Raw genomic sequence first — 19,890 nt, forward strand, 5'->3', positions numbered from 1 at the left:
AGGGTGACGAGCACGACGCATTTCGTGACAAAAAAATTCTAAATATTCCATAACCGTACTTCGAAGCATGTCAACCGCTGTTTAAAATCAATTTTTATGCCATTTTTCTCGTAAAAAAAGCGATAATATTCCGACCGGGAATCTGCGTTTAGGTAAAAAGACGAAAGAAAATAAAGCATGGGGTCGACTCGTGCACGCGCCTAAGCCCATTGTCCTCTGATCGGCCACTTGCCAAAAGCGCAAATGTGTTTCAGCCTGGGGCTGGAATTACATCATTCAGCTTTTTCCCGCCTTCTGAGAGCCTATGGGAGCCGTAGGAAGTGTCACGTTACAGCAAAGATCCTCAGTCTTCAATAAACAGAGGCAAGAAGCTCAAGGAATGGTCAGACAGGCCACTTCCTGTACAGAATCTTCTCAGGTTTTTGCCTGCCATATGAGTTCTGTTATACTCACAGACACCATTCAAACACTTTTAGAAACTTTAGGGTGTTTTCTATCCAAAGCCAATAATTATATGCATATTCTAGTTTCTGGGCAGTAGTAATAACCAGATTAAATCGGGTACGTTTTTTATCCGGCCGTGTCAATACTGCCCCCTACCCCCAACAGGTTAAGCTCAAAGCAGGCGAAGAAGGTGTTTAGCTTGTCCGGGAGAAAGACGTCGGTGTCCGCAACGTGGCTGGTTTTCCCTTTGTAGTCCGTGATTGTCTGTAGACCCTGCCACATACGTCTTGTGTCTGAGCCGTTGAATTGCAACTCCAGTTTGTCTCTTTACTTGCCTGTTTTATTGCCTTACCGAGGGAATAACTACACTGTTTGTATTCGGCCATATTCCCAGTCACCTTGCCGTGGTTAAATGTGGTGGTTTGCGCTTTCAGTTTTGCGCAAATGCTGCCATCTATCCACGTTTTCTGGTTTGGGTAGGTTTTAATAGTCACAGTGGGTGCAACATCTCCTATACACTTCCTGATGAACTCAGTCACCGTATCCATGTATTTGTCGAGGTACATTGATGTTGAAACGGTTCAAGACATTGCTGTTTTAAAGCAGCTCTTTTTGCTGAATCCTATACCACACACACTTCCTTCTGGAGCAATTAAGGCAAGCTGCCTCTACTCAATGCCTTTGATATAACAGTGGGGCTTGCAGAGCCTGAGACGGGCTCAGCTCAGCTCCGTGACCGAGTGACTACATAACGATAACGGTGCTTTATATAAGTCTGACTGATGCAGACAGCTGGTTGACCGGGAAATGTTGGTTGGTTCTGGGAAAAAAAAGACATTTGAGGATAAGGAGTTGGTTGATAATTTCAACACAGGTCATTTAGGTTGTTAATGGAATCGGACGTTAGGTTTCTGGAATTTCTCTGGACAGTGTGATTCCAGGCCTCTTCAACCACATCCATTCAGGGAATGAGATTTGAATAAGACCTGAATTGAAAATGAGTTATTTCTCCTTTTTTTTGTGAATTTCAATATCTGCTAAATTGGGTGTGTTGAAAAGGATGTTACCTAGGCCTTGTATTTACCCTGTAACATTATAGGGGTTTGGATATACAATATTCATCTTTCTCTCTCTGTGTTCAAAAATGGTCAAAAGTTGATATTTTATTGACTTTCACATTTCAGACCTGTAGAGGTCATGCCAAATTGAAATGTTAAATGAAATGTGATATTTATTTAACCTTTATTTAACTAGGCAAGTCAGTTAAGAACAAATTCTTATTTTACAATGACGGCCTATCTCCGCCAAACTCTCCCGTAACCCATTGTGCGCCGCCCTATGGGACTCCCAATCATGGCCGGTTGTGATCCAGCCCGGGATCAAACCAAGGTCTGTAGTGACACCTCTAGCACTGAGATGCAGTGCCTTAGACCGCTGCATCACTCGGAAGCCACTAATGTCAGTGATTACTTTTCTGATCTCCTTGTGTGTCTTTGTGCCCACAGATCTATCAGTCGCAGGAAATCCCTCACTGAAAAATATGAAATTCACTACTTTTATTGATCTGCTTGCTCTGCCCTCATATTTAGCCTCACATATAAGTGTTTAACATGTTATTTTCAGGACAACCAGGGCTACAAGTTGAACACTATTTGACATAAATAGTTCCATTTATGAGGTTCATTGACAAATGCCAATTGAAAAAAAAGGTCCACCAGGCAAAATCCTGATAAAAAAAAAAAAAGAATGCTGTAAGTACAGAAATTATTTGCTCAGTAAGAAATAAATATCCAACTAGTCAGTGACAACTTTGTGGAGTTTGGAGTTTGTGACAGGAACTATGAGCTTATTACAGTATTACAAAACACTATATTCTGGGATTTCCTATGACCTATGTAGAAGAACCTCTTACCTCCTAACGACTCTTGTGTGGCTTGTGAGCATCAGAGTCTCAGCTTTTCATAGATGGGTCATACATTTTGTAGCTCAAAAACAGACATTTTTGTAAGAAGCGTTTCACAAACAACACTCTAGCTCAGCCCACGTTAATCACACAGACTAATGGTTGGTATCAGCGGATGCAGAGGAAATAGCCAAATCCAAAAACCCAGAAATCTGTAGCTCCAACACACAATGTTCAAAATGGGTTAGAAGTCCAAAACGCACTGGTGTCACGGTGGGACTGTTGAACATGGAATGTGATATATCAGTGATGACTTTCCTGATCTCCTTGTGTCCTTGTGCACACAGATCTACATATTTGAGAACAATATTTACTACCAATCAGATGTGAAGAGCAACTCCCTCAGACTGACATCTTCTGGAAAGGAAGGGGTCATCTTTAATGGGATCGCTGACTGGTTGTACGAAGGTGGGTATTACCATTTACTTAAATAGACTGTAAAACTAAAGTCCTTTTAGAAATGTGGCAGGTGTTCACCAAAGTTGTCGACAAGTGATTAGGCTATTTGCTGTATTGCAAAAGATATATGTAATTGTGTTTGGTTGTCAACACATCCAAATATCAACATTTGAAGGAGATGTACACTGCTCAAAAAAATAAAGGGAACACTAAAATAACACATCCTAGATCTGAATGAATGAAATAATCTTATTAAATACTTCTATCTTTACATAGTTGAATGTGTTGACAACAAAATGACACAAAAATAATCAATGGAAATCCAATTTATCAACCCATGGAGGTCTGGATTTGGAGTCACACTCACAATTAAAGTGGAAAACCACACTACAGGCTGATCCAACTTTGATGTAATGTCCTTAAAACAAGTCAAAATGAGGCTCAGTAGTGTGTGTGGCCTCCACGTGCCTGTATGACCTCCCTACAACGCCTGGGCATGCTCCTGATGAGGTGGCGGATGGTCTCCTGAGGGATCTCCTCCCAGACCTGGACTAAAGCATCCGCCAACTCCTGGGCAGTCTGTGGTGCAACGTGGCGTTGGTGGATGGAGCGAGACATGATGTCCCAGATGTGCTCAATTGGATTCAGGTCTGGGGAACGGGCGGGCCAGTCCATAGCATCAATGCCTTCCTCTTGCAGGAACTGCTGACACACTCCAGCCACATGAGGTCTAGCATTGTCTTGCATTAGGAGGAACCCAGGGCCAACCGCACCAGCATATGGTCTCACAAGGGGTCTGAGGATCTCATCTCGGTACCTAATGGCAGTCAGGCTACCTCTGGCGAGCACATGGAGCGCTGTGCGGCCCCCCCAAAAAATGCCACCCCACACCATGACTGACCCACTGCCAAACCGGTCATGCTGGAGGATGTTGCAGGCAGCAGAACGTTCTCCACGGCGTCTCCAGACTGTCACGTCTGTCACATGTGCTCAGTGTGAACCTGCTTTCATCTGTGAAGAGCACAGGGCGCCAGTGGTGAATTTGCCAATCTTGGTGTTCTCTGGCAAATGTCAAACGTCCTGCACGGTGTTGGGCTGTAAGCACAACCCCCACCTGTGGACGTTGGGCCCTCATACCACCCTCATGGAGTCTGTTTCTGACCGTTTGAACAGACACATGCACATTTGTGGCCTGCTGGAGGTCATTTTGCAGGGCTCTGGCAGTGCTCCTCCTTGCACAAAGGCGGAGGTAGCGGTCCTGCTGCTGGGTTGCTGCCCTCCTACGGCCTCCTCCACGTCTCCTGATGTACTGGCCTGTCTCCTGGTAGCGCCTCCATGCTCTGGACACTACGCTGACAGACACAGCAAACCTTCTTGCCACAGCTCGCATTGATATGCCATCCTGGATGAGCTGCACTACCTGAGCCACTTGTGTGGGTTGTAGACTCCGTCTCATGCTACCACTAGAGTGAAAGCACCGCCAGCATTCAAAAGTGACCAAAACATCAGCCAGGAAGCATAGGAACTGAGAAGTGGTCTGTGGTTACCACCTGCAGAACCACTCCTTTATTGGGGGTGTCTTGCTAATTGCCTATAATTTCCACCTGTTGTCTATTCCATTTGCACAACAGCATGTGAAATTTATTGTCAATCAGTGTTGCTTCCTAAGTGGACAGTTTGATTTCACAGAAGTGTGATTGACTTGGAGTTACATTGTGTTGTTTAAGTGTTCCCTTTATTTTTTTGAGCAGTATATATTTTTTGCCACTGACTTAGTCTGGCTTTAATTCCAATTTGTCTGCATATTAATAATTGATATGTTGAATTCAAATACACGTCTCAACCAAAAATCAAAGTTAATGAATAGGACTAAATCAAATCAAACTTTATTCTAAGTGCATTTAAAGTTTGATTTAAATTGGTTGAGATGGATACTTGAATCCAACATATCAATTATCAATTTGTAGACAAAATGGAATTAAAGCCAGAATAAGTCAGTGACACAGATGGAACTATCCAAGCAGAAGATGCATCTACTTCATATGCTGATATTTGGTGTTGACAATCAAACACAATTCAATATCCAGTTTGTCTACAAATTAATATTTCATATCCCAACCCCCAAAAATTGTTAAGGAATAGGACTAACTCTAATCTAATCAAATTTAAAATGCACAATAATAATGATATTATTTACTCCTATTCTATAAATTAGATTGGTTGAGATGGAGACATGAATCCAACATATTAATGATTCACTTGAAGATTACATTTGAAATCAACCAAAGCTTGAAACCCTAGGTCTACATGTACAGTTGAAGTCGGAAGTTTACATACACCTTAGCCAAAGACATTTAAACTCAGTTTTTCACAATTCCTGACATTTAATCCGAGTAAAAATTCAGTTTCTTAGGTCAGTTGGGATCACCCCTTTGTTTTAAGAATGTGAAATGTCAGAATAATAGGAGAATGATTTATTTATTTCATCACATTCCCAGTGGGTCAGAAGTTTACAGACACTCAGTTAGTATTTGATAGCATTGCCTTTAAATTGTTTAACTTGGGTCAAACATTTCGGGTAGCCTTCCACAAGCTTCCAAACATAAGTTGGGTGAATTTGGCCTATTCCTCCTGACAGAGCTGGTGTAACTGAGTCAGGTTTGTAGGCCTCCTTGCTCGCACATGCTTTTTCAGCTCTGCCCACACATTTTCTATAGGATTGAGGTCAGGGCTTTGTGTTGGCGACTCCAATACCTTGACTTTGTTGTCCTTAAGCCATTTTGCCACAACTTTGGAAGTATGCTTGGGGTCATTGTCCATTTGGAAGACCAATTTGCGACCAAGCTTTAACTTCCTGACTGATGTTTTGAGATGTTGCTTCAATATATCCACATCATTTTCCTGCCTCATGATGCCATCTATTTTGTGAAGTGCACCAGACCCTCCTGCAGCAAAGCACCCCCACAACATGATGCCGCCACCCCCGTGCTTCACGGCTGGGATGGTGTTCTTCTGCTTGTAAGCCTCTCCCTTTTTCCTCCAAACATAACAATGGTCTTCATGGCCATTATGGTCATTTGTTTCATCAGACCAGAGGACATTTCTCCAAAAGTATGATCTTTGTTCCCATGTGCAGTTGCAAACCGCAGTCTGGCATTTTTATGGCGGTTTTGGAGCAGTGGCATCTACCTTGCTGAGCGGCCTTTCACATTATGTCCATATGGGACTCGTTTTACTGTGGATATAGATACCTTTTTACATGTTTCCTCCAGCATCTTCACAAGGTCCTTTGCTGTTGTTCTGGGATTGATTTGTAGTTTTCGCACCAAAGTACATTCATCTCGAGGAGACAGAACGCGTCTTCTTCTTGAGTGGTATGACGGCTACATGGTCCTATGGTGTTTATACTAGCGTACTATTGTTTGTACAGATGAACGTGGTATCTTCAGGCGTTTAGAAATTGCTCCCAAGGATGAACCACACTTGTAGAGGTCTCCAATTTCTTTCTGAGGTCTTGGCTGATTTCTTTAGATTTTCCCATGATGTCAAGCAAAGAGGCACTGAGTTTGAAGGTAGGCCTTGAAATACATCCACAGGTACACCTTTAATTGACTCAAATTATGTAAATTAGCCTGTCAGAAGCTTTTAAAGCCATGACATCATTTTCTGGATTTTTCCAAGCTGTTTAAAGGCACAGTCAACTTAGTGTATGTAAACTTCTGACCCACTGGAATTGTGATACTTTGAATTATAAGTGAAATAATCTGTCTGTAAACAATTGTTGGACAAATTACTTGTGTCATGCACAAAGTAGATGTCCTAACCGACTTGCCAAAACTATAGTTTCTTAACAAGAAATTTGTGGAATGGTTGAAAACTAGTTTTAATGACTCCAACCTAAGTGTATGTAAACTTCCGACTTCAACTGTATGTATTGTCTATTTTCTGTTGAATTGAAACAATAGCTGTTGTTGTCTTTGCAAATGCTATAAGGCCTAAATAGTATAATTGATATAATACTGATGTATGGTTGTATTTGGTTATGGTTATATTTAATGTCTTCTGTTAAACCTACCCTTTGGAATGACTTCGATAGCAACAGTGAATATATTTTGTTATTAAGAGATCTCTCAATATTAATTCTCACGACTGCACATTTGTAATAGTCAGTGACAAATATCAAAGCTGGGCTTGATTAAAACCCTGGATGGGAGACCAAATAAATTGCTGTAGATAGATCAAGTCTCCAGTAGGAGGTGCTGCCTAGCCTATTGCTTTATTTTCTTATAGTGGATATAACGTTGAAGATCTGACGTTGTTTCAAAGGTACAAATTCAACATATTTTATATAGGTTTGTATATGTTGAAAATTGGTTACAATAGCTAGGTTTCCATCCAACTGGCGACAGATTTCATGCGATTATTTTAAAATCTGCATAAAGACCTAATGCAAAGTTCTCCATAGCTACAATATTGTCAATAGTATTTCATGTAACGAAGATATTTGTGACTGAGTAAACACAGTGGAGTGATTTTCAGCTATTCCAACATCTCATGTTTTTCTGATGTCAAATTAGTCAAACACAGTGGGGGAGTCAAACCGCACCTTCTAATACGTTTTCCAATTTCTCTTCAGCTGCACAATAGGTAGATTAATTAAATTCTAAATTAGTTCCAAATGCCTTTTATTTATTTTTTTAAGTATTCAATATGAATGTGATCAAATAGCAGATTTGAATAGGGAAGAGTTTATTAAATTTAGGAGAAAGACATTTCATCACATTACTCAGGAGTGTTGGGATTATTACTTGAAGTTATATTAGCGTGTTACTTTGCAATACTTTACAATATTACTTTGTGAGGAAAGTAACACATATTACTAGTTTTATAACTTTGCGTTACTTTCATGAAAAAAAACTCAATCTCTCCGCTCTACCAAAGGCTACTTATTAACTCAGGTTAGATCACAAGTTTCTCCTTTCATCAGTGGCGCTGCTTTCCTGTGCTAATCTACAAGTGCTGTGCTATATATGGGCTGCTTAATTAGCCATATATATGGTAAGCCAAACATCTGTACAGATTTCCTATCTTTTCAATTAAAATCTTTCTCATGAGCCGCCAGTTCTGGTTATAGACCGCATGTATACGGACCCATAAAGATGTACTGTATATAGGGCACACTTGCCACTAGACGGGATAGCCCTCTATGGGCTTTGCTGTCACAGAAGCATTCAATGGCAAAGATCAGAGGTGCTCCCTCTATACATTTCTATGGACAGTAGCTGTTTTGACATTCCTCCAAACAGCCTTTCTCTGCTCTCTCTAAATGAGGAAATTAATCGAGTTCGGATCATGGAAACACACGGCCGGTAGAGATATGACTCTGAAAGTAACGCAAGCGTTGTCTGACAAAGTAACTGTAATAATAATACCCAATTTGAAAAAGTAATGTTTTACTTTACTCAGTTACTCATAAAAGTAATCTGATCCCCCAACACTGCTCAGGAGAGACACAATTATACACTGATTTTGGAAGTGTTTCGGCAAGCAGTCACTTTGTGCAATTGCATATATTGATTGTTCATTATTCCATGTACCTTTGTGTGAAAAATTATCATTGTCATTCTATGTTGTGTGGGTATTTTTGCCTTTAAATGGACATTTAGGGCCAAGTTTGCACCTGTTTTTCCCCCACAAATATGTAAAACACCAAAAGCAAACCCAAAACAGGAGATCGTGTTTATTTACCGTTTACCTTTGTTTTTTTCTTTCTCTTGACCTTTATTTCACCTTTTTGCTATTTCATCAGTGTTTTAATACCCTTTTGAAGGTACAAAGTAAACTTGGCCCGTGGCCTATTTTAGTTCAAAGCTTCATCTGATATGAAGTTACTTATTGGTTTCCTATAACTATACCTCTGGGTAAACAATTGATATTCTTTTATGTTTTATCTGTATGAACTACACTTTTTTTCCTGCATAAACTGTGATTTTCATGGTAATATGACAGTCTTTGACAACCTATTATTCCTTAGTTTGTCTCTCTGACAATGTGAACTAACATGTTAAGCTCTCGCTCTCTCGCTCTGATCATCTATTTTGAGATATGCAAATGCCTCTTAATCAGACCTAATTAACATCTGAATTGTGTGACCTTACGTTGTCACAGACCCTTGAGTACCGTTAACTGCACTCAAACATCATGCTTGCGAACATCATACTTGAGTCGTGGAAAGGATTTAGTAGTGCCGCTGTATTTTTGAACACACTATGGATATATGTCCTTCTTATATGAAACAGTACATATGAAAAGTTAGACGGAACTTAAGGAAATATGTTAATATCAACTATTATCTAAAAAGCCATTCTCACACTAAATGTCCATGTACTGTAACATATTAATACAACCATATGTGGCCATATCATTGGGAAATAAAAACATTTATAGAGCTCTAATGTATTTATGTATTCCTTATCTCTTTCTACAGAGGAGATTCTCCAGTCACATGTGGCACACTGGTGGTCACCCGATGGAGAGAGATTGGCCTTTCTGGTTCTCAATGACACTCTGGTGCCAAATATGGCCCTTCCTCGCTTCACTGGGTCTTCATACCCCAAGGGAAAGCAATACCCCTACCCAAAGGTAAGCAATAGCCTTAATCTGAGATGATGTATATTACATTGTCTGCTGCCATCCACTATCTAGCTCGATAGGTGGAATGAAACAAATTGTCCTTACTCCAAGATACTGTAGCTCTGACTTGTCTGAGAAAAGGATATTAACTATCACTAGTCTTCATATAATCGAAACCAAAATCTGTGTTTCGGGAGTAAGACAAATCAACATTCCTCTTGAGCTTTTAGAAAGCACACTTAGATATTTGTACTTGACTTGTTTACAGTGTAAAACGCAACAAAACCTATTATTTTATCATTATAATTCAAAACTTATGTCACGCAGCGATGACACAATGTTATTTCAATGTACAGTAAGATCCATCCAAAAAGTGTCCCTTTCCTGCAGCAATTAAGACTAAAACTCCCCAGATCCTGTTTTTTCCCCAGATCCTGGATGCATCCCAATTTACACCCTTTTCCCAATAAGGTGCACTACTTTTTACCAAAGCCCTACGGACCTCATTTTTTTTTTTTTTTGTCATTTTAAAGGGAATTGAGTACCATTTCTTTCGACAGTGATAATTAGAAAACAGTGGACACCTAAGCGATCCCTCCTCCTGGTTTATGTGTGCTTCTTGCAGCACAGCCCTGTGGCCCAGTGTGAGGCCAATCCGGCCCTGTGTTCTTGGCCCAAGGTTAAACTAAAAGCGGCAGAATCCATACCGAGGGTGAGAACCAGTAGAGCTTGGCATATGGCATTTAGGGTTGAGTACCAACAGAGAATTCCACACTGAATGTAGAAAAAGCACTGCTACTCTATTAGGGAGGTTTGGCATTAGTAAAGGTCAATATGATACTGTGTCTCTATGATTAGTCTCTATGGGGTCTGGTACATGTCTTCATGCATTGTTCAAAGCCAACCTTTGTGGTTTTCATTCATATTTAAACATGGTTAGGCTGAATACAGTGCTGTGTGTAAATGAGGTGATAACTTTTTCTCATACTGTATTTTCTCGTTTTCTTTCGCAACAATTAACATTTGGGTAACACTTTACATTGTGTTGCCCTTATTACTATGCAATTACACAGTAATAACTGCAGTAACATAGTAGTTATAGGTGTTACTATGTAACTACGTAGTAATAAGGTTGAAGCGCTTTCAGTTATTACACAATCGGAACAAGAAAAGTGTAATTACACCTCCACTTGCTGAAGGTTATTCCACATGTGTAATTACTGATGTTATTACACATTTTATTGTTCCACTTTGTAACTAATGTTTTATAATTACACATTTGAAAGTAACCTGTGAATCACCATGTTAATAACTCAAAACAAAATCTGACCATTGTTACATGTAACTAAAAGGTGCCACTACATTCCGCTAGCAAACGTGCAATCTTTGGACAATACAATTTACGAGTTACGCAGAAGATTAAACTACCTACGAGACATTAAACTGTAACATCTTATGCTTCACGGAGTCGTGGCTGAATGACGACAACATCAACATACAGCTGGCTGGTTATATGATGTACCGGCAGGATAGAACAGCGGCATCTGGTAAGACAAGGGGAGGCAGTCTATGTATTTTTGTAAACGACAGCTGGTGCACGATATCTAAGGAAGTCTAGCGCTATTGCTCGCCTGAGGTAGAGTATCTCATGATAAGCTGTAGACCACACAGCCTACCGAGAGATTTCATCTGCATTTTTTTGTAGCTGTTCACATACCACCACAGTCAGAGGCTGGCACTAAGGCAGCATTGAATGAGCTGTATTCTGTCATAAGCAAACAAGAAAACGCTCACCCAGAGGTGGCGATCCTAGTAGCCAGGGACTTTACTGCAGGGAAACTTAAATCCGTTTTACCAAATTTCTATCAGCATGTTAAATGTGCAACCAGAGGAAAAATAACTCTGGACCACCTATACTCCACACACAATGACCCATACAAAGCTCTCCCTTGCCCTCCATTTGGCAAATCTGACCATAATTCTATCCTACTGATTCCTGCTTACAAGCAAAAATTATAGCAGGAAGCACCAGTGACTAGATCAATAAAAAAGTGGTCAGAGGAAGCAGATGCTAAACTACAGGACTGTTTGCTAGCACAGACTGAAATATGTTCCGGGATTCCTCCAATGGCATTGAAGAGTACACCACATCAGTCATTGGCTTCATCAATAAGTGATTTGATGACGTCGTCCCCACAGTGACCATACGAACATACCCCAACCAGAAGCCATAGATTACAGGCAGCATCTGCACTGAGCTAAAGGCTAGACCTGCCGCTTTCAAGGAGCGGGACTCTAACCTGGACGCTTATAAGAAATCCCACAATGCCCTCTGATGGACCATCAAACAGGCAAAGCGTCAATACAGGGCTACGATTGAGTCGTACTACACCGGCTCTGACGCTCGTCGGATGTGGCAGGGTTTGCAAAGCATTACAGACTACAAAGGGAAGCACAGCCAAGAGCTACCCAGTGACACGGGTGTACCAGACGAGCTAAACTACTTCTATGCTCGCTTCGAGGCAAATAACACTGAAACATGCATGAGAGCAACAGCTGTTCCGGAAGACAGTGTGATCATGCTCTCCGCAGACAGTGTGTGTAAGACCTTTTTAAACAGGTCAACATTCACAAGGCCGCAGGGAAGGACAGATTACCAGGACGTGTATTGTGAGCATGCACTGACCAACTGGCAAGTGTTTTCACTGACATTTTCAACCTCTTCCTGTCCGAGTCTGTAATACCAACATGTTTTAAGCAGACCACCATAGTCCCTGTGCCTAAGAACACTAAGGTAACCTGCCTAAATGACTACCAACCCGTAGCGCTCATGTCTGTAGCTAAGTGCCTTGAAAGGCTGGTCATGGCTCACATCTACACCATCATCCCAGAAAACCTAGACCCACTCCAATTTGCACTCCACACTGCCCTTTCCAACCTGGACAAAAGGAACACCTATGTGAGAATGCTCTTCATTGACTACAGCTCAGCGTTCAACACCATAGTGCCCTCAAAGATCATCAATAAGCTAAGGTCCCTGGGACTAAACACCTCCCCCTGCAACTGGATCCTGGACTTCCTGATAGGTCGCCCCCAGGTGGTAAGGGTAGGTAATAACACATCCACCACGCTGATCCTCAACACAGGGGCCCCTCAGGGGTGCGTGCTCAGTCCCCTCCTGTACTCCCTGTTCACTCATGACTGCACGGCAAGGCACGACTCCAACACCATCATTAAATTTGCCAATGACACAACAGTGGTAGGCCTGGTCACGACAACGACAAAACAGCCTATAGGGAGGAGGTCAGAGACCTGGCCGTGTGGTGCCAGGACAACAACCTCTCCCTCAACGTGATCAAGACAAAGGAGATGATTGTGGACTACAGGAAAAAGAGGACTGAGCACGCCCTCATTCTCATCGACAGGGCTGCAGTGGAGCAGTTTGAGAGCTTCAAGTTCCTTGGTGTCCACATCACTAACAAACTAACATGTCCAAGCACACCAATACAGTTGTGAAGAGGGCACGACAAAACCTAGTCCCCCTCAGGAGTCTGAAAAGATTTTGCATGGTTCCTCAGATCCTCAAAAGGTTCTCCAGCTGCACCATCGAGAGCATCCTGACTGGTTGCATCACGCCTGGTACGGCAACTTCTCGGCCTCCGACCGCAAGGCACTACAGAGGGTAGTGCGAACGGTCCAGTACATCACTGGGGCCAAGCTTCCTGCCATCCAGGACCTCTATACCAGGCGGTGTCAGAGGAAGGCCCTAAATATTGTCAAAGATTCCAGCCACCCTAGTCATAGACTGTTCTCTCTGCTACCGCACGGCAAGCGGTACCAGAGCGCCAAGTCTAGGTCCAAGAGGCTTCTAAACAGCTTCTACCCCAAGTCATAAGACTCCTGAACATCTAGTCAAATGGCTACCCAGACTATTTGCAGAGCCACCTCACCCCCTCTTTACACCACTGCCACTCTCTGTTATCATCTATGCATAGTCACTTTAATAACTCTACCTACATGTACATATTACCTCAACTAACCGGTGCCCCTGCACATTGACTCTGTATCGGTACCCCCCCTGTATAGTCTCACTATTGTTATTTCACTGCTGCTCTTTAATTACATTTTACTTTTAGCTCTTATTCTTATCTGTATTTGTTTTTAAACGGCATTGTTTTGTTAGGGGCACGTAAGTAAGCATTTCACTGTAAGGTCTACCTACGCCTGTTTCATTCGGAGCATGTGACTAATACAGTTTGATTTGATTTAATTGTAACAAGACACCCCTGTCATCAACTACTGGTCATTTTCAGTTAGTTTATTTCTATTTCTTACTCCAAGATAGCACTGACTAGTCTGAGTAAGTGATATTAACTATATCTCTAGTCTTCATACAATCAAAACCAAAATCTGTGTTTCGGAAGTAAGACAAATCAACATTCCTCTTGAGCTTTTAGATGGCATACTTACACCACATCTGTGAAATCCACATCTGTGAGACTTGCGTAATGCAGAGTTGATAGATTCCCACTGCAGTCAATTTTACCTGCTACATAGGCGTGTTCTTAAAGAATAGACGTTGCACGGCTGCTGTAGCAGCAATAGAAGTCGATTTTTCTCTGATCTACACATGTAAACACCATTCAAAGTGTTTGAGATAATTGGTATAAATCATTTTTTTACACTTAAAGATATTCACTCAGTGTACAAAACCTTATAACTGATATGTAAACCCTCATCCATTAAGTATTCAAACACTCTCCATGGCACTGGGACTGAAGAAACTATTGTCCACTTACAGAGGCCACTTAACACATCTGTGTTAGGGACCAGGTTGCCAGGGCACTCAGTCAGCTGACCCCAGGCCCTGTCAGGTGGAGTAACAGACCCCAATTCCTGCCTGTTATTTAATTGTACACAGAGGTGCAGAGATACATTTGAGTCAATTAGCAGACACTCTTATCCAGAGTGACTTACAGTTAGTGCATTGATGTTAGGATAGCTAGGTGGGACAACCACATATCATAGGCATAGAACGTACATTTTCCCTCAATAACGTAGCTGTCAGTAGTCAGAGCTAGAAGGGTGGTTGGGTTAGGTGTGTATAAACAGCACTTGCACTTGACAACAAGTCAGAAGAACTCACCACTGGACAAGCCTCCACCCTGGACTTTCCAACCATGTGTTAGTGCATCACTGACCATGTAAGTGGACTTTGTTAGGGTTCATGTGTATATACTGCCTCTGTATGTAATAGGCGTTGGTACTGTTTAACTACTGCGTAATTACTACCTTGTGTTTATTAATTTGTATATAGCCTGTTGTGTTCATTGTTAGCTATTAGCCACTGTATTGCTTGTCACTGTACAATGATGTAGTTATTAGCCCTGCTATTACTACAGTAACATTGCAATTGCATTGTTATTACTGCCTTTGTAGCTATAACAGTTGTACAGTGTCTGATACATTCTCTCTCTTCTTTTCCTAGCGAACCACTATACACTACCACTAGTCTCCTCTTCCTGTTTGCTGCGTGTGTGTCTGTTCGGTGTATGGAAATAAAGTGTTGACATAAATTCTATCACTGGCTCCTACTCATTATTTATGTCCGCTAGCAGGCGCTGGAACAGTTGTACATATAATCTAAACCTGAACCTCTTTTCGATACTACCACATGGTGGCGCTCTTTTTCGCTCAGCTTCATAGTTTGAAAATGTAATAGAAACATTAATAGTAGTAGGCTACATCAATACAACAGTAGTAGGTCTACCTGTATGAAAATAGATATACATGGAACTGTAGTCTTCCTACTTCAAAATATGGAGGTCGGTTTTTATCTATAGTATCAATGCTTTTTGGAAACTTTGAAACATTCAAACCAGCTGAACGGCACGGCAGTTGTAGATGAGGGTCTACCTTGTATTCGCTTTTGAGGCAGAGGATGCTGTTGAGTAGACCCCTCCCCTGACATTTTGATTTGACAGGACAGGGCAAGACAAAGTTAGCTAAATGGATGACACAATATGGATGACACAACCCACAATACAAGAACGCTTTGTCTAAGAAAAAGCATGGAATGCTGTCACATCTGTCCACAGAGCACCAGATATGTTTTGCCAGAGATACTGTATATCAGTGGAGGCTGGTGGGAGGAGCTATTGGAGGACGGGCTCATCGTAATGGATGAAATTGAATAAATGGAACAGTCAAATGTGTTATTTTTTATTTAACCCTTCAGTGGAGGCTGGTGGGAGGAGCTATAGGAGGACGGGCTAATTGTAATGGCTTAAATGGAATAGTAACAGACCCATCAAAAGGGTCTGATACTATTCCAAAAATACAAAAGAAATCAAACACGTTTGGCTCCGTTCCATTTATTCAATATCAGCCATTACAATGAGCCCATCTCCTATAGCTCCTCCCACCAGCCTCCACTGATATACAGTATCTCTGGCAAAACATATCTGGTGCTCTGTGGACAGATGCTACAGCATTCCATGCTTTTTCTTTAGACAAAGCGTTCTTGTATTGTGGGTTGCTGGGGTCGTACAGCAGACTTTTTGATGGGTCCATTACTATTCCGTTAATTAAATTCCAGCCATTACAATCAGCTGTCCTCCTATAGCTCCTCCCACCAGCCTCCACTGAAAGGATAAATAAAAATGTATTTAAAAAAAACAAACACATGTGTGACTCCGTTCCATTTATTCAATGTCAGCCATTACAATGAGCCTTTTCCTCCTATAGCTCTTCCCACCAGCCTCCACTTAAAAATAAAATAATTTAGTCCAGGGGAGGGTCATGTAATTTGTAATCATTTAAATGTCATATTGCTCAGGGTTTGATAAATAGTTGCTTATTATAGTATCTCATGTGTGCACAATAGTTACCCGGAGGAAAATGGGAGAGGGTCATGCTTTTTCAATTTCAGTCAGGTGGTGTTTAATCATTTTTTTAAATTATTCCAGGGGAGGGTCAGGTAATTTGTAATAATTTAATTGTCATATTGCTCAGGGTTGGATAATTAGTTGCTTATTGTAGTATTTCATGTGTACACCATATATACTGTATACCGGGTTATTTGGAAATAGCCACGGGATGGCTTTTTAATACTGTCAATACTGTTAACTACAGTATTTCTTTGAAGTTTGTTTTATACATTTGAATATTTCTAGTTACTTTTTAAAGGGATGTATCCAGAATAAAGGAAGTTAGAGGTAGTTTTGAGAGCCAATGTTAATGTTAATGTTAGCGTTACCTATACTGAACAAAAGTTTTAACACAACATGCAACAATTTCATTGATTTTACTGAGTCACAGTTCATATGAGAGAACCTCAATTAACATTTCTTAACACTTTGCTAGTGTAAAAAAAGGCAGGAACAACACACCCAGATTCTAATATTAATAACTAAATTTGAATGTTATGACAAGACAACATGAATGTGCCTGATAACCAGTCAACCCAACATACAATTTCAATCCAGTCACTTTAAAAATACATCAACCAGAAAACATGCAATACAACATATCAAAAATGTGCAGCTCTTTATAAGCTCTTGAAATGAACCAAATAAGCCAATTTAATTCACACAGTAATACCAATTTCGTCAATTCAGGTTTTCATCAGTCGTCACACCACTACTGGCGTCAGTGACCCCAATACTTCGATGAGAATGACTCCTCATCAAATTGACACAGATAAGATGTGTTTGGTCCCTGTGATAGCCTACAGATGGTCTGCCATACAAACAATGTCATAAATCGTGATTGAGTCATCATGCTGTGCCTCGGTGCCAGCACGTTGCCAGTCGTGATTATCACTTTCTCTAATTCTTCCACTACACAATCATTGTGCTGAAAACTGGAAGTCTATGGGTATCTATTAGCATCCTAGCAGATACCCATAGACTTCCAGTAATTGCGCAAATGCTTGATAGCATTGGCTCACAAAACTACCTCTAACATACTGGATACAGAGATAAATCAACTGTATCCACGAGTTCATCTGTCTTTGGGGAAGTAGATAAAGCGCCTCATTGCCAAAATCCCCAAGTATCTCTTGAAGTAAATACGTGCAGTCAACTTCTGCAATATGTAAAGAGTTAAAGAAGATCGCATTCTTAATTTCACCTGTCACATAATTTTTCATTATAAGACTTACTGGTAGTCCCTAGTCATGTAGTGTTTGTTTACAAGCCCACAGCGATAAGAGACTTGAGCCTTGTGAGTCACTCACTGTTGTGCAGCACGCGCCAGGTGATCTAGCTACAGTATGGAATTCACAACTAAATGTTTGCCAACTAGATAATTTAGAACTATCAAGTTAACTGTCTGATGTGCTAAAATTCTCTGCAGTTGTGCATTTGGTTTGCTAATTTAGTAGCTAGTTAGCTATCTAGCTAAATGGTTAGATTCTTTCAAAGTAAAGCTTCAATTGGTAACAGCAAATAATTCCCTCTTGGATCAAGAGCCTCTTGCTGTTTGCTAAATATAATTGAAACTTGTGTCACATTATGGTAAATGGGGAAATAAGTATAGCCAGTTGTAATTGCAATGGCTTAGCAGATAATAAGAAACACGATCAGTATTTACCTGGCTAAAAGAGAAGGAATATAATATCTATTTTTTACAGGAAACTCATTCAAAAATTTTAGATGAAGTTTTGTGGAAAAAGGACTGGGGGGCAAAATATATTTCTCCCATGGGCAAAGAAATTCAAAAGCGGTGATGATATTAATTAACAGTAATTTTGATCCAAATGTGCAAATTGTCCAAACAGATCATCAAGGTAGATGGATTATTTTAAATATGTTATTGGACAAAAACAGATATGGCTTATTAACCTATATGGCCCAAATAATGATGATCCAAGCTTATTTGAAAATATATATAAGAATTTATCAACTCTACAAGCAACACTAGACTCTATTATTATGGTGGGAGATTTTAATACGGTCTTAAATATCTTTATGGACCGGAAAGGAAATCACACTACAAACTATCACCCTCAGGCACTTAATAAGGAAATTATGAATGTCATGGATATATTGGAATTAGTGGCTACAGTGAGGGGAAAAAGTATTTGATCCCGTGCTGATTATGTACATTTGCCCACTGACAAAGAAATGATCAGCCTATAATTTTAATGGTAGGTTTATTTGAACAGTGAGAGACAGAATAACAACCAAAACATCCAGAAAAACGCATGTAAAAAATGTTATAAAATGATTTGCATTTCAATGAGGGAAATAAGTATTTGACCCCTCTGCAAAACATGACTTAGTACTTGGTGGCAAAACCCTTGTTGGCAATCACAGAGGTCAGACGTTTCTTGTAGTTGGCCACCAGGTTTGCACACATCTCAGGAGGGATTTTGTCCCACTCCTCTTTGCAGATCTTCTCCAAGTCATTAAGGTTTTGAGGCTGACATTTGGCAACTCGAACCTTCAGCTCCCTCCACAGATTTTCTATGGGATTAAGGTCTGGAGAATGGCTAGGCCACTCCAGGACCTTAATGTGCTTCTTCTTGAACCACTCCTTTGTTGCCTTGGCCGTGTGTTTTGGGTCATTGTCATGCTGGAATATCCATACATGACCCATTTTCAATGCCCTGTCTGAGGGAAGGAGGTTCTCACCCAAGATTTGATGGTACATGGCCCCGTCCATCGTCCCTTTGATGCGGTGAAGTTGTCCTGTCCCCTTAGCAGAAAAACACCCCCAAAGCATAATGTTTCCACGTCCATGTTTGACGGTGGGGATGGTGTTCTTGGGGTCATAGGCAGCATTCCTCCTCCTCCAAACACGGCGAGTTGAGTTGATGCCAAAGAGCTCCATTTTGGTCTCATCTGACCGCAACACTTTCACCCAGTTGTCCTCTGAATCATTCAGATGTTCATTGGCAAACTTCAGACGGGCATGTATATGTGCTTTCTTGAGCAGGGGGACCTTGCGGGCACTGCAGGATTTCAGTCCTTCACGGCATAGTGTGTTACCAATTGTTTTCTTGGTGACTATGGTCCCAGCTGCCTTGAGATCATTGACAAGATCCTCCCGTGTAGTTCTGGGCTGATTCCTCACTGTTCTCATGATCATTGCAACTCCACGAGGTGAGATCTTGCATGGAGCCCCAGGCCTAGGGAGATTGACAGTTCTTTTGTGTTTCTTCCATTTGCGAATAATCGCACCAACTGTTGTCACCTTCTCACCAAGCTGCTTGGCGATGGTATTGTAGCCCATTCCAGCCTTGTGTAAGTCTACAATCTTGTCCCTGACATCCTTGGAGAGCTCTTTGGTCTTGGCCATGGTGGAGAGTTTGGAATCTAATTGATTGATTGCTTCTGTGGACAGGTGTCCTTTATACAGGTAACAAACTGAGATTAGGAGCACTCCCTTTAAGAGTGTGCTCCTAATCTCAGCTCGTTACCTGTATAAAAGACACCTGGGAGCCA

The 19,890-nt window shown here is 41.1% G+C and overlaps 1 protein-coding gene across 1 annotated transcript in view; it reads left to right on the plus strand.

The window, feature by feature from the left end:
• LOC106586113 (inactive dipeptidyl peptidase 10) overlaps positions 1-19,890 on the plus strand; it is a 219,104-nt gene that overhangs the window by 102,769 nt on the left and 96,445 nt on the right. The window contains exons 8-9 of the mRNA XM_014172985.3: positions 2,695-2,815; positions 9,294-9,448. Of these exons, the coding sequence (XP_014028460.2) occupies positions 2,695-2,815; positions 9,294-9,448 (276 nt within the window). The remainder of the gene's footprint in view (positions 1-2,694; positions 2,816-9,293; positions 9,449-19,890) is intronic.

Source organism: Salmo salar, chromosome 25 (assembly GCF_965601325.2).
Source record: "Salmo salar chromosome 25, fSalSal1, whole genome shotgun sequence".
Lineage (NCBI taxonomy): Eukaryota > Metazoa > Chordata > Actinopteri > Salmoniformes > Salmonidae > Salmo > Salmo salar.